Source organism: Panthera tigris, chromosome D3 (genome assembly GCF_018350195.1).
Source record: "Panthera tigris isolate Pti1 chromosome D3, P.tigris_Pti1_mat1.1, whole genome shotgun sequence".
Classification (NCBI taxonomy): Eukaryota; Metazoa; Chordata; class Mammalia; order Carnivora; family Felidae; genus Panthera; species Panthera tigris.
Window position 1 is genome coordinate 19603816 of NC_056671.1, and position 13557 is coordinate 19617372.

Below are 13557 nucleotides of genomic sequence, written 5' to 3' on the forward strand. Positions count from 1 at the left end.
TAGGTTGAAATTTGGTGGGGGGACCCATAGGCTTTATGATCTTGGATATCCAAATCTCTTCCCAGATTTGGGAAGTTCTCAGCCATTATTTCTTAAAATAAGCTTTCTGTCCCTTTCTCCCTCTCTTGTCCCTCTGGGAGCCCCTGATGTGTATATTGTTTTTCTTAATGGTATCCCATAGTCTCATAGACTTTCTTAACTTTTTCATTGTCCCCCTTGAGTGAATTATTTCAAATGACCCGTCTTCTACTTCACAGATTCTTCTGCTGGATCCAGCCTGCTATTTATGTGATCTATTGCACTTTTCATTTCATTCATTGTATTCTCCAGCCCCAGAATTTGTTTGATTATTTTCATGATCTCTCTCTGCTAAACTTCTCATTTCCTCCATGTATTGTTTTCCTTATTTTATTGAATTGTCTTTCTGTATTTTCTTGTACCTCACCAAGCTTCTTTCAAACAACTATTTTGCATTCTTTATCAAACAAATCTCAGATCTCCATTTCTTTGGCATTGGTTACTAGAAAACTGTACTCCTCTGGTGGTGCCATGTTTCATTGATTTTTCATGTTCCTCAAAAAAAATTTTTTTTAGGTAGGTTCCATGCCCAGTGTGGAGCCCAATGTGGGGCTTGAACCCATGGCCCTGAGATCAAGACCTGAGCTGAGATCAAGACTTGTACACTTAACTGACTAAACCACCCAGATGGCCCCATGTTTCTCAAATTTTGTATTACTGTCTTTGAGGAAGCAGTCACCTCCACATCTTTACTGACTGGCTTTAGGAGAGAAATACCTTCTCTAAGCTCTGCTAGAAATTCCAAGGCTTTCTCAGACTTTTTCTATGGATATACCTGCTCCACATTTCTTGTTCCTTTTTGGGGGGAATCCTTTTTAAGATTATATGTCTTCTCTTGATCCTGCAAAGCCAGGCCAAGTTCTGACAGCCTCCCTTTGCTTGCTTTCCCTAGGGCAATGCTGAATGCTCAAGTTAGTGTGCTTTCCTCAATCCCACAGAGTCAGTATGGCTTTCTGTGAATGCTCACTAACTTTCTACAAAAAACACTTGCTCTTGCCACCATCAGGGATGCAGAAAGAGAGCTGGCCAGAGGGTGGAGGTGCATGTGGGTGAGGTGTGTGGCATGCTGGGGTGCCCTTGGGCCAATTGAGGGGATCTATAGGTGAGGAGACCCCAGCGGCTCACTGGCAGGCTTCCTGATAAGTCTGCAAAGTAATTAGTAGGATTCATGTTCCTCTGATCATGGCTGAGAGCCATGGCTGCTGTTCTCTCAGCCACTCCCCAGCCTCCTAGATGTGCGGCACACCTCCATATTCTGGATGGGATGAGAAACAAGTGGGTCCTCTTGGCAGACTTCTGCACAACTAGATTGCTGAGCACTTACTCCCATACTCTCAATTTCCCCTGTGGGAGAAATTTCAGGCTGAGAAGGTCTCTCCTGGCACTTAGCTGTGCCACCTTGGGGAAGGGGTGGGACATAGGTACACTGAAACTCTTCCTCTCACTCTCTTCATTACATCCAGTCTTCGATTTTCTTTTTTCCAACAGTGTGCTAGAACTTCTCTAGTGGAATTCTGGTCTTCCACAAAGGCCCTCTTATCTGTGGGTGATTACTGAATTGGTGTTCTTTGAGGGAAGATGGCAGAAAGCTCTTATTCCACCATGTTGATGATGTTATTCCACATATCTTCACAGATGTGCAGGCCAGATGGTCTCTGTTCTCTCTCACCTGGTCACTGACATGTATTTATCCCCTTATCTCCTACATACATTTTATTATAAATTTTTTTAAGTTTATTTATTTATTTTTGAGAGAGAGAGAGAGAAAGCATGAGCATGAAGAGAGGAGAGGCAGAGAGAGAAGGAGAGAGGCAGAGAGAGAAGGAGAGAGGAAGAGAGAGGGAATTCCAAACAAGCTCTGCAATATCAGCATGGAGTCCAACATGGGGCTTAAATTCATGAACCATGAGATCATGACCTGAGCTGAAATCAAGAGTTGGACACTTAACCAACTAAACCACCCAGCTGTCCCCTACATACATTTTAGAATCAGCATGTCAAGTTTCTAAAAAAATTCTGTTTGGAATCTCATTCCCAGCACAGACTAATTTGGAGAGAACTAACATTTTTAGGATATTGTCTTCTAGTAATTAACATAGTTGTTCGTTTCATTTATTTAGGTCTTATTTTTAGATAAAGTTTTCAAACGTTTTCTGTAAAAGCCCTTAAAAGTGAACCCTTGAATAAGGTCCAGAGGGAAACAGCAGGCAATTACCAGCATCTGTGTACCCAAGGCCGAGTGATGTTATTTCAGGCATTTCTCAGGGTTTAGGGAAGTCAGTAAAATGATCAAAAGACTGAGAAGTTTAACTTGCCTCCAGGATATGTTTATGTACACATGAAATATTTGTAAGAAAAAATACTATAGAGAACAGAGTAACTGATAATGGCTACTCACCCCAGCCTTAATGTAAATAGGAGAAAATATCCAACCAAGAACACACAGCAGAAATGGAGCCTGAAACCAAGAAAGAGAATTACATTAGGGTTCCATCTAGGGCAAGCTCTTAAATGAGATGCAAGCTCAGTGACTTCTGTTTTGAGTCTAACAAATGTATCAGTACTGGGGAACCTTATAGACAACAGCCCAAGCACGCACCTTCTAGTACAATAAACTACTTACAGGCACTTGATCTTTGCCTATGAAAGAGTGCCTTCTTAATTTGGTGGGGGGGGGGGGGAGGGGGAGGTTTAACTGAGCCAGTTTTCAAGGTATTTATTTTTACTATTGTTTGTCTACTTCCAGAGAGGAACAAAGGTGGCTTATATATAGAAGATAGTCAAAAAAAAAAAAAAAAAAAAAAAAAAAAGAAGTATCAGAAACCATTCAGAGAAATGAGGGAGAAACTCTACCAAAATTTCATACAAGTTATTGAAAATAAGGAATAAATTTGGCTCTGGCTTTCTTACAAAGAAGGGGTAAGGTAAGTTGAATTTATAAAGAAGATGCTAGTAAATTCTGAGAAGTAAATGGTGGTAAAGGCCAGGGCTTTTTGCTAGGTTTGAAATTGACTCTGCTAGAAGTGTCGTTTATTTTTGTAGTCTATAAGGAGAAAGATTAGACTCAGAAAGTAGGGAGCTTTCTGATTTACCCAGAAAAGTCAGATGGTTTATACAGAAATAAGTTAATAAGCCCAAGACTTATAAATTCACTTATATTTAGGCGAACAAATTCTATGTTCTACAACAAATATATCCCACAGATTAAATAAATAATCCATTTAATAGGTTTTATGGTTCAAACCTGGTATTCTTAGGAGGTCATTTAGGAATTTTGTAGTAATTAGTTGAATATCCTGAAGAGCACAGTTGAGCCCATTCTCAATACATACTTCAAATATACACATGCATATACATACACACATACATGTACATATAGACACATATACACATATATATCTGTATGTATATCTACACATAAACATGTATGTACACATATATTTAAATGTTAATATGGTCTTTTCTCTTTTTCCTCCCTGGATGGTCTCCTAAAAGTTCTTTGTTCATTGTATTCCTATAGCCCTTGGGATGTAAACATTCTCTGTCTCTTCATTAACTTCATTAACTAAGAAGAATGAAAACTAGCACAATCATTTTGAAAATCAAAGACTTGGTTCTTTTCTTCTGTGACTTCTAAGAGGTCTTCAATATTTACCAGAGGTAGAAAGCAAGTTTTTATATTTAGGAGTTTTATTTGGACAATAATAAAGAGGGAGGTTAGTTGCTGCACAAGGTATTACTTACATTCCATTCAAAGGCCCCAATAGCAATCCCTGAAGTCGCTCCTATTCCAGCCAGGCCCATGAAGTGGCCACTGCCAATACTGGAGGCAAAAAGAGAAGCGCCTATCTGAAAATCAAAAGGTGATTACCTAGCAGAACTATCAGTCCAACTCCAAGAATTCATTTTCACAAATGTAAACTGAATTTTCCATTTTCTCAAAGGGGATTATTCCCTGGGCAGAATTCCCATTTATGTTTCTTCTACACAAACACCCTACCTACAAATTAGAAGCCAAGTGAGAAGAGAGAACATGAAAAAAGAATGGCCATTCTTACATTGCCACATTTCACATGCTCCACCCCCTTACTTGCAATTCCCTAATGCAGAAATATTAGCAGAGTGCAATTTCATCATTGTCTAAATAATTTAAAAATATCAATAATCTAACTGGTTGTAAGTGATTGGTTAAAATACTAAGGTGCATGAATATGATGAAATACAATGTAGCATACAGAAAGAATAAAGGAGCTTTTCATTAAACAATAAGGTAAGCAGTATGTATGATATAATCTCATTAAAATTTTATGTGTGCATCTTACACTTGCACAGATATATGCTTATATATGCATGGGAACGGTTCTGGTTATATATATATACATATATATATATATATATAATATAACAAAATATTTCTGGAGTTATGGTTATAGAGATGGAATGAGGAGAAAATTTCAAGTTCTATACTTAGACTATAACTTTTGGGCTTTTTACAATCAACATCTGTTACTTTCAAAAGAAAAAATTCCTAGAGGTATTTAAATGAGCAAAATCCCTCCTAAACCAATAACAGCTTTTTAATTGAGTAGAGATAGCCACTCCATTCAAAACAAAAATCCAACTATGATGCCTTTGACATGAGATAGATTTTAAACTAAATTATCAAGAGAGGTTGAAAATAATGAAGCCTTTTAGGTAAAAACAAACACCTCATCACTGACAATATTGACATAGGATAAAGTAGTATTCAAGATCAAAAGCATTAGGGGCCCCTGGGGGCTCAGTCAGTTAGGCATCCACTCTTGATTTTGGCTCAGATTCATGGGTTCAAGCCCCACGTCAGGCTCTGTGCTGGCGGTGCAGTCTGCTTGGGATTCTCTCTCTCTCTCTCTACCTCTCCTCATAAATAAACATAATAATAAAAAAATTTTTTTAAAGTAACTTTATAGTTACCTTATAGAACTACCTTTTACAAGGTAAAATGCACTAATAAGCCATCGTTGAGAACATACAGATATCAAATACCTTAACAGGGACAATTGTAAGGCAAAAAAGTCTTAGAAGTGGCACATAATAAATACTCAAATAATAGTAGTTATTTTTATTATTAAGAATGTTCACTACATTTACCATAATAGTTAAAAATTATATACAGTCTAATTTGCCCAATAATATGGTATTTAAATGGTGGCATGTCCATATGATATAACACTATGCAACTGTATATAAATATAAAATAAATCTACCTATCTATGTTTATACAGATGTTGGAAGTTGCTAGCATGTTATTAAATTAAAAGATAGCTTTAAAAGGCACCATTTGTTAATTTAATAACTACTAATAAATGTCCATTGCCAACTATGCCCAGGCACTGTTCTAGGTATTAGGGATACATTAGTGAGTAAACTAGACAAAAATCCCTACTCTCATGAAGCCAACATTCTTTTGGGAAAAAGAGAATAAACAAAATAAATTAGAAGATTATTTTATAGCATGATAGTAATAAATACTATAGAGGAAAAAAAACTGGAGAGGTGGATAGGAAGTACTGGGAAATTGGGTGGTCAGGGTAGACTGTCTGAGAGAAGAAGACCAGAAGAGGTGGGGGCATAAGCCATGGGGATTCTGGGGAGAGTGCTCCAGCCAGAGAAAGCATCAGGGGCAAAGGCCCTGAGGCAGAAACACAGCTGGGTTGTTCAAGGACACTGGCTAGAGATGGGGAACAGGCATCCTGGGAGGCAAGGTCAGAGAGGTAACGAGGTACAGGACATCTGTGCCCTACTACAGGCCACTGTAAGGGGCTGGACTTTCATTTTGGGTGACATAGGCACCCCAACAGGGTTTTAAGCAGAAAAGTGACATGGTCTGACTTGAGTTTTAATAGGCTCTCTTTAGCTGCTCTGTTGAGATTGCATATAGAAGAGCCAAGGTAGAAGGAGGGAGCTCAACAAGCTGTTATACTTAATCCAGGTGAGAGACAATAGCAGCATGGACCTGGAGGCAGAGTTGATGGGAAGTGGTCAGATTTGAAAGATATTTTTTAGATCGAGTCGCAGGATTTCCTAATAGATGGGACGTTGGGTACAAGAGAAACTAAAGCATCTAACAAGCCTCCATGTTTGTTAACCAGAGCAACCAGAAGATGGAGTGTTGCTATTCAGGAGAAAAGAAAGGTGGTGAGAGAAGCAGATTTGCTGAGGGAAGTCCAGGGCTCCCTTTGGGGCTTGTTCAGTTTGAGATACCTGATAGACCTCTCAAGTGCAGTGTCAAACAGTACAGGTGTCATGTGTGAGTCTGGAGTTCACATGAGAGACCTGTGATTTGTTAGCATGTAACTGGTATTCAATGCCATGAGCTAGACGAGTTGCCAAGTATTTGAGTGTGATTGGAGAGAAGCAGTCAGGCGTGGGCCCTGGGGACTTCCAGTGTTAAGAAGCGAGGGAGATGGGGAAAACCAGCTGGGGAGACTGACCATGAGCAGCTGGGGAGGCAGCTGGAAAGGAGGAGAGCAAGGCGACAAAACAGGGAGGGAGGGAGGAAGGACTAAGAGCCTCAGAGTTTCACCACTGCCAAGCCAGCTTAGATGAGCACTGAGAACTGGGCACAAGAATAAGCCATGTACAATTTAAAAAAAAAAAAAAAAAAAAAAGGAGAGAAGGAAAAGTCAGTCACATGGAGGGCCTCAACAAGAGCAGCTGATACCCATCAGGTATCTGCTAATAAGAATATAAAACAAAAAAGATAGCCAGAGTGGCAAAAATCATTCTTTTAGTTTCCTTTACTAATACCATAAAATATTTTGTTCATGAAGCAATAACCCTAACAATGAAAAGAGAAGCCACAGCAAAGAAATTAATAAATCATAACATACGTAAACATTGGGAGGGCAAAGCATGTTACTGTCTCTTGGAAACCGTTAGAAGTGTCAGTTTTATGAGGTAATATGGGAAAGATTGTCATTTCTCTAGGTACAGAAAACATGACTACAGGTCTAAGTGGCTCAGGCAAAAGACTGGGGGTCTCACAGCCCAGGAAGAGGCTGTGTTGCTGGAATCCTCTGCAGAAAAATAAACTAAGGTAGGAGGCCCATTGCAAACATTTTTTTGCTGCATTCGATCTCTTTCTAAAGCAGGTTTACAAAAAAAAAAAGAAGATTCAAGTATAATTCAGAGAGTTAAATGCCAGGAAAATGCTTTTCCCCAAATCTCCCAGCTAAGAGGCAAAGCCATGTCTGCTAGGTTGTTGGATCCATCAGAGTAAGTGTACTTTCCTTTTCCCTTTGAATAAAGGCAATTTCTCCTTCTGAGACAAGATTTCTCTCTTTGAAGTGCTACCCCAGTGTGAAAAAAAAATCTTTGCCATAAGACTGGTTAACATTTGAGGGCAAAGAATATTAATGAGTAAGGGCCTGCTTCTTATATAATTCTCTAAATGTACCTTACATTCCTGTGCTGGAAATGCATGTACATTTTTACATGTACATGTACATTTTACATGTACATTTTACAGTTAATTTTTTTTAATGTTTGTTTATTTTTGAGAGAGAGAGTGTGAGGTGGGAAAGGGCAGACAGACAGGGAGACACAGAATCCAAAGCAGGCTTCAGGCTCCGAGCTGTCAGCACAGAGCCCCACGCAGGGCTTGAATTCATGAGCTATGAGATCACAACCTGAGCTGAAGTTGGACACTTAACTGACTGAGCCACCCAGGCGCCCCTATTTTTACATAATAAGTTATAAAGCAGCACTGGCTCAGGCTTGCCTTGGGTCCTAGGAGGTTGGGCCCTTCTGGTGACCCACATCTTCCTCCTCCCTGGGGCACTCCTACCCACTCTATCCTGGGTACAGGGTCATGGACAGGCAGCTGCCTCTTCTGCTGTGGGGGTTTTGAGGCACTCCTCTTGGATGGAGTCACTTTGAATAATGAATAATACATAAAAGACAAGAAATGGTTTCTACCCTGCCTCCCTCCATCTAGCATCATGCTGTTCCATACCCAAGCTTTGGTATATGCTGTTCCTTCTGCCTGGGATGCCCTCACACTCTACCTGCAAACACCTACTCCACCTCCAAACCCTGCTCAGATAACCCTACCTCTAGAAGACCTTTCCCGTCTTGTACCCCCTCCACCCAGCCAGTCTGAGTTTACCTTTCATCAGTATCTGGCCTGTGCACCTCCCACCAGACTCACTGCTGTCCTGCACTGTAACGTGATGCAATTTGCTGGATACACATATAACTCCCTTTCTAGATTGCGGGCTTCCAGCAGGCAAGACTGTCTATTCCCCACCTGTGTCCTGGAACCTAGAACAATGCTTTGTACATACCAGGCACCTAATAAATGGTTAGTGAATTAAACTGAGTTGAATGAAAACATTTTGGTAAGAAACTACTTACGAGTTAAGCAAACTCTAATGAAATGACTTTCCCAATTTAGCAACTTCAAATTATTTTGGGTATAAGATATCTACATTAAAGTAACAGACAAGTTAACATGTGGCCGCCTAAGCGGATTGCCACATGCAAGCCTTACTCACCGGCCACCATGCTAGATTGCGGCCAGCCAGGAAGAAGTCGTCTACTGTCCCACGACTGCTTGACAGGATAGCCTTAAAAACAAATGAACAATAGAAATACAAGAAACAAACTGCTCCAAAGACACAGATCTCTCAAACGATCACCTTCATTTATCCATAAATCTCTTTAGCAGAGACCCCCCAAATCCATTTTCCCTTTCTTTCTTTTTAGGAATAGAAGCCCCTACTCACTGGGTTACTCTGGCCACCCAGCAGGAGACTACAGTCTCTTCTAGCTCCGATTGTATGGACATCTCCATTTCTCTACACTTCTGAGAAATTAATATTGCTTTATTTTTTTCCCCAACTAGTTAACCAGTGTCATAGCTTCTAGCAGAGTCTGGGAGATGAGTGGTTAGTGAATGTATGGATCAGTGAGGAATGGCAAACCTGAACAGGCGCCCAGCTTCTTCCAGAACAGCTGTCACTCTGCCATTATTACGGTGTCCTTCCAACACATCCAAGTCCTCTCTACTCAGGCTCCCCAGCTCTGATTCCCAGACTCTGATGTGGCCAAAAGACAATCCTGGGGATTTCCTGGAATGCCTAGGACTGGCATGACCTAAGGATGACAGCTGATTGACAGAAATATGTTTCTGTGGGAAGAGTGAACTTAAAAACTGCCGTCTGAGGGGTGCCTGGGTGGCTCAGTTGGTCAAGCGTCTTGACTCTTGATTTCAGCTCAGGCCATGATCTCACAGTTCCTAGGATTGAGTCCTGCTGGGCATGGAGCCTGCTTGGAATTCTCTCTCTCTCCCTCTCTCTCTGCCCCTCCCCTGCTTTCTCTCTCTCTCAAAATAAATAAATAAACATTAAAAAAATCCTGCCATCCGAGGTATCTATATTATAATGCAATTTCCTCACATCATAAAGCCTCAAACCAAAGAAACAACTCTCCAAATCAGACACATTAGGTTAGTCTCACCTCATCTAGTCACTAAATATTTACCAAGGGTCTACTATGTGCAGAGCTGAACTTTTTAAGGAAAGCATCAGCTGGGAAACTTTTAAAAGGACTTAAAAAAATTCATCTGTTCTCAGAATAAAAGCATCCTCGCTTTCCACAAAGAGAGGACCAGACAGTAAGAAAAGCAGATCCTGGGGAGAAGGTGGCTTAAGTGCCTGTCCCTGCCTCTTCCTTCCTCCATGCTCTCTTCTTGGAATAATAACACCACCACAGCAGCCAGGCTGGTGGGGGAAGAAGATACAACCAACTCTTTCTCAAAGATCTCTGGGCTGAGACTGATAAAAAGAGAAAAACAAAAACAAAAACAAAGTGTAAGTTTTTTCCCTTTACCATCCTATAAGAGCCAAGACACTAGCAGCAAAGACTGATTTCTCAGTTCCCTGGGGGACTCAGCAGACAGGAGTTGATGAATGCTTTCAGAAAGAAGTCCCATCTGTGTGAATGTGGGCAATTTGGTTCAGCAAGAAAAGGGTGGTTTAATAACTGGAAGAAAATAAAGCTAGATTCATCCATTGAATCATACATAAAAATAATTTTCAGATGTTCTAGAGATTTAAATATGAAAAAACTATAAACTATTAGAAGAAAATTTGGGATAATATTTGTACAAATTTGGAATGGGAGAAAACTTTCCTAAGAAAAGCAGGAAATCTAGAAGATGCAAAGGAAAAGAGAGATAGTTGACTTCTTCAAGGTGAACAAAAACTCAAATGACAGAAAGACACCATTAATAGTTTAGACCAGTGGCTCTCAACAGAGATGATTTTTTTCCCCAACCACTCAGGGGATATTTGGCAGTGTCTGGTTACATTTTTGGTTATGAATGGGCAGGCGTCAAGGATACTTCTAAGCATCCTATTATGCACAGGACAGATACCCACAATGAATTATCTGGTCCCAAATATAAGTAGTAAACACTGGTTTGGACAAATGACAGCTTGGGGAAAACAGATGAGCAAGTCAAATGACAAAGAAGTTGATAAAAGCAAACAACACAGATAAAAAATGGCAAATAAAAAGATGCTCAACCTCACTAGGAGTCTAGGAAGTACAAATTAAAGCTACAAAGACATACCACTGTCCACCCATCAGGCTGGCAAAACACACACACACACACACACACACACACACACACACACACACACAGTAATGAGCAAGTCTTGGGGGAAAGAGCATGATCATATCCTGCTTGTGAAAAATGTAAATCTCAACAAGCTCTGGAGATTAGCATTTAGTAATATCTACTAAAATTTCAAATAAATGTATACTTCTGACCCAGCACTTCCAATTTTGGGAATCCATGCTACACAGATTAAAAGTACCAACACAACAATACCTGGCATCAAAACCAATACCTGGCAACAATCTAAGTGTAGATTAGTAGGGAAGAGCTGGATAGTATCTATTTGTGGGGACTACTAGGCAGTTAATAACAACATAAGCAGTATCTCTATCCATTGACCTAAAGGATTCTCTCCATATATAGTAAGTGGGGGAAAAGGCAGGCTGCAGAGTAATGTGTATGATACGATCGCATCTTCTATAAAGACAAAACACAAAATTCTACGTGTGTCTGCATGTTTGGATAAGCACTGAGAAAGGGGAGGGATACATGACCCATGGTTATCTCAGAGGGATGGGAATGGATGGGGGAAGAATAGTAACTTATTCTTTATTTATGCATCTTTTCGCTCTTACAATGAGCATGTTAATATTTTCCTAATTAAAAACAATGTAAGATTATCCAAAAGAACAAATGGAAAGATAATACAAAGAAGGGAAAAGATCAGAGCATTCTGGATAACTATGTATGTTTTATGGCTCCCAGAACAGAAGGAACAGCAGGTTTCTTTAGGAAATGACCAGATGGCTTACCAGTCCTCTGACCTTGGCCAGACTTAGGCCCCAACTGAGTCTGGGACAAAACTGGGTGGGGGCTTCCCAATTCAATGAGAGCACTAGAAGAAGGATCCAAAAATAAGTACTCATTACTCAGAGACCCTGTGTCTTTGGGTACTTAGAAGGATGTTTCTCATAACTGAGGCCAATTAAAAAAAAATCCTCAGTTTGAATGATCTGGATAAACACCCCAGATTTCTCCTTTATGTTTGGAATAAAGAGCCTATATTTTCTCTTCTGGTACAAAATTCTCTTAATAGGATGGAGACCATGTCTCCATTACTCTATCTGCTTACTAGCAGCATAGTGACTTAGTGTAAGCCCTCAAAAAGAGTGTCCAGTGATCGTATTTTGAAAGGCACAGTAAGATTCTACACAGTAAGATCCTGCTCGTAACCTGGTGAAGTGTCCCAAAGTAAAGGTCACATGGGCATGAAAGCTTCAGCTGGGTGGGGGCCACCCAGAATGAAAACTCTCCCATTGGTTTAGTGAATGGTGGCAGTCACCAGATACTCCTGCTTGGTGAAGCAGGCCAGGCAGAGGCTTCTGATGGTTAACAACTTATCGGAGGGGTGACACCATGACACCAACCAAAGCTGTCATACCCATCTGATCTTTCGCTGGAATGCAGGCCTGTCCCAGGGTAGCATGGTTAAAAGACACCTTTTTGAGTGCTTACGTACTAAGCTCTAGTGGGCAGATGGCAATAAAGGAGACATGGTCTCCACCCTCTTAAAAGAAGCTTGTACGAAGAAATAAGCTTTTTATTCAGATTTAAAGGGAACACTTAGAGCCCTAAGTTACTAGTGACCTTTGAGATTTTGCTAGCAAGGCAAAGGGATTAAGATCATGAGTCAGATCAGACAGCTCTAGGTTCAAATCTGGACCCAATCTTTCCCTGGTTACTTAAATTCTTTGAGCCTCAGTTTCCTCAACTGGGGAATTAGTGGGAATGACAGTATGTTATTCACAGCAGGGTTGTGAGGACATGAACTTGAAGCACTCACAGCAGACCTGTCACTTAAAGGCCTAATCAGAGATAGCCGTCACTATTATCACCATCATCATCATGATCTTAATAGCGCCTGCTTATCAAACACCTCTCAGGTTCCAGGCAGCGATCACGGGGGAGGGATTTGAGCCTGCTCATTTATTTGGGTGGTGGTGGGGGGGTGGGGGACACGTGAGATTAATCAATATGGCTCCATTACTGAGGATTTGCATTTATTTACCTTTGGCTGGAGGGTAGGAAGTAGGTAGGCACAGGGAGAGTGAAGAGGTCTCCACCGGCCAACAAGGGCTGGGCATAGGCTGGGGCAGGATACTGGGGCGGGATGCAAGGTCGGGGACCAGGTGACTGGCAGGGAGGGGGTCAAACCCAGCCTGGGGTCCAGGGCCCCGCCTTCCCCTCCGGGCCCCGACGACGTACCCACAGCCCGATGCCCAGGACCAACAGGAAGTACAAAACCATCACCAGGATGTCTAGGGCGCTAGTGACGCCGAAGCCCAAAGCATTCCAGCTAGAGATGTCGCCATACCACGAAAAGCTCATGGTGGCGCTTCTGGGCCAGGTGAGTAGTGCGGGCTATCAGAGGAGGCGGCAACGGCTCTCACTTTGGCTTCGGCTGTGGCTCCGCCACCGTAGTGCGTCACGGGAAGGGCCGCGGGGCAGCCTGGGAGTTACCTGCAGGCCTCGCGGCCCAGCGCGGCCAAGTCCCCTCCTCCCCCCTCCCCCCACCCTCCCAGGTTGGGGATCCCGGCTTCCTTAGGGGTTGGTCTATTTAGTGAGAAAACGAAAAGCCTTTCCTCACTGCTGTACCAGGTACAACACCTCCCCCCCCCATTCCCCTGGGTGCGCTGCACTTCCTGGAACTTAGACTTCGAGTTGGGCTGGACTGGGCCAAGCGTGAGTTAACAGGGGCAGGATCAGTCGCTGTGCATCTTTCTGAGCCATCCTTGGGGCCTGCAGCAAAGTGAGAAGCCCGTGATACTGCCATTGTCTTTATTTTTGCGTTAATTTGGATTTAGTAAAACAAT

General features: G+C 41.6%; 1 protein-coding gene across 6 annotated transcripts in view; it reads right to left on the reverse strand.

The window, feature by feature from the left end:
- The window catches only part of LOC102956227 (sodium/glucose cotransporter 1-like), a 57246-nt gene extending 44055 nt beyond the window's left edge, over positions 1–13191 (reverse strand). For 2 of the 6 annotated variants that reach the window (XM_042962435.1, XM_007092298.2), the window contains exons 1-4: positions 12950–13189; positions 8616–8687; positions 3823–3927; positions 2477–2536 (exon numbers count right to left, since the gene is read on the reverse strand). In XM_042962435.1, the coding sequence (XP_042818369.1) occupies positions 2477–2536; positions 3823–3927; positions 8616–8687; positions 12950–13072 (360 nt within the window). In that variant the 5' untranslated portion in view covers positions 13073–13189. Of the gene's footprint in view, positions 1–2476; positions 2537–3822; positions 3928–8615; positions 8688–11496; positions 11569–12949 lie in introns of those variants that run through there. The other 4 variants (XM_042962436.1, XM_042962438.1, XM_042962433.1 and 1 more) reach the window with 4 other exon arrangements.
- Between the last annotated feature and the right edge of the window lie 366 nt (positions 13192–13557).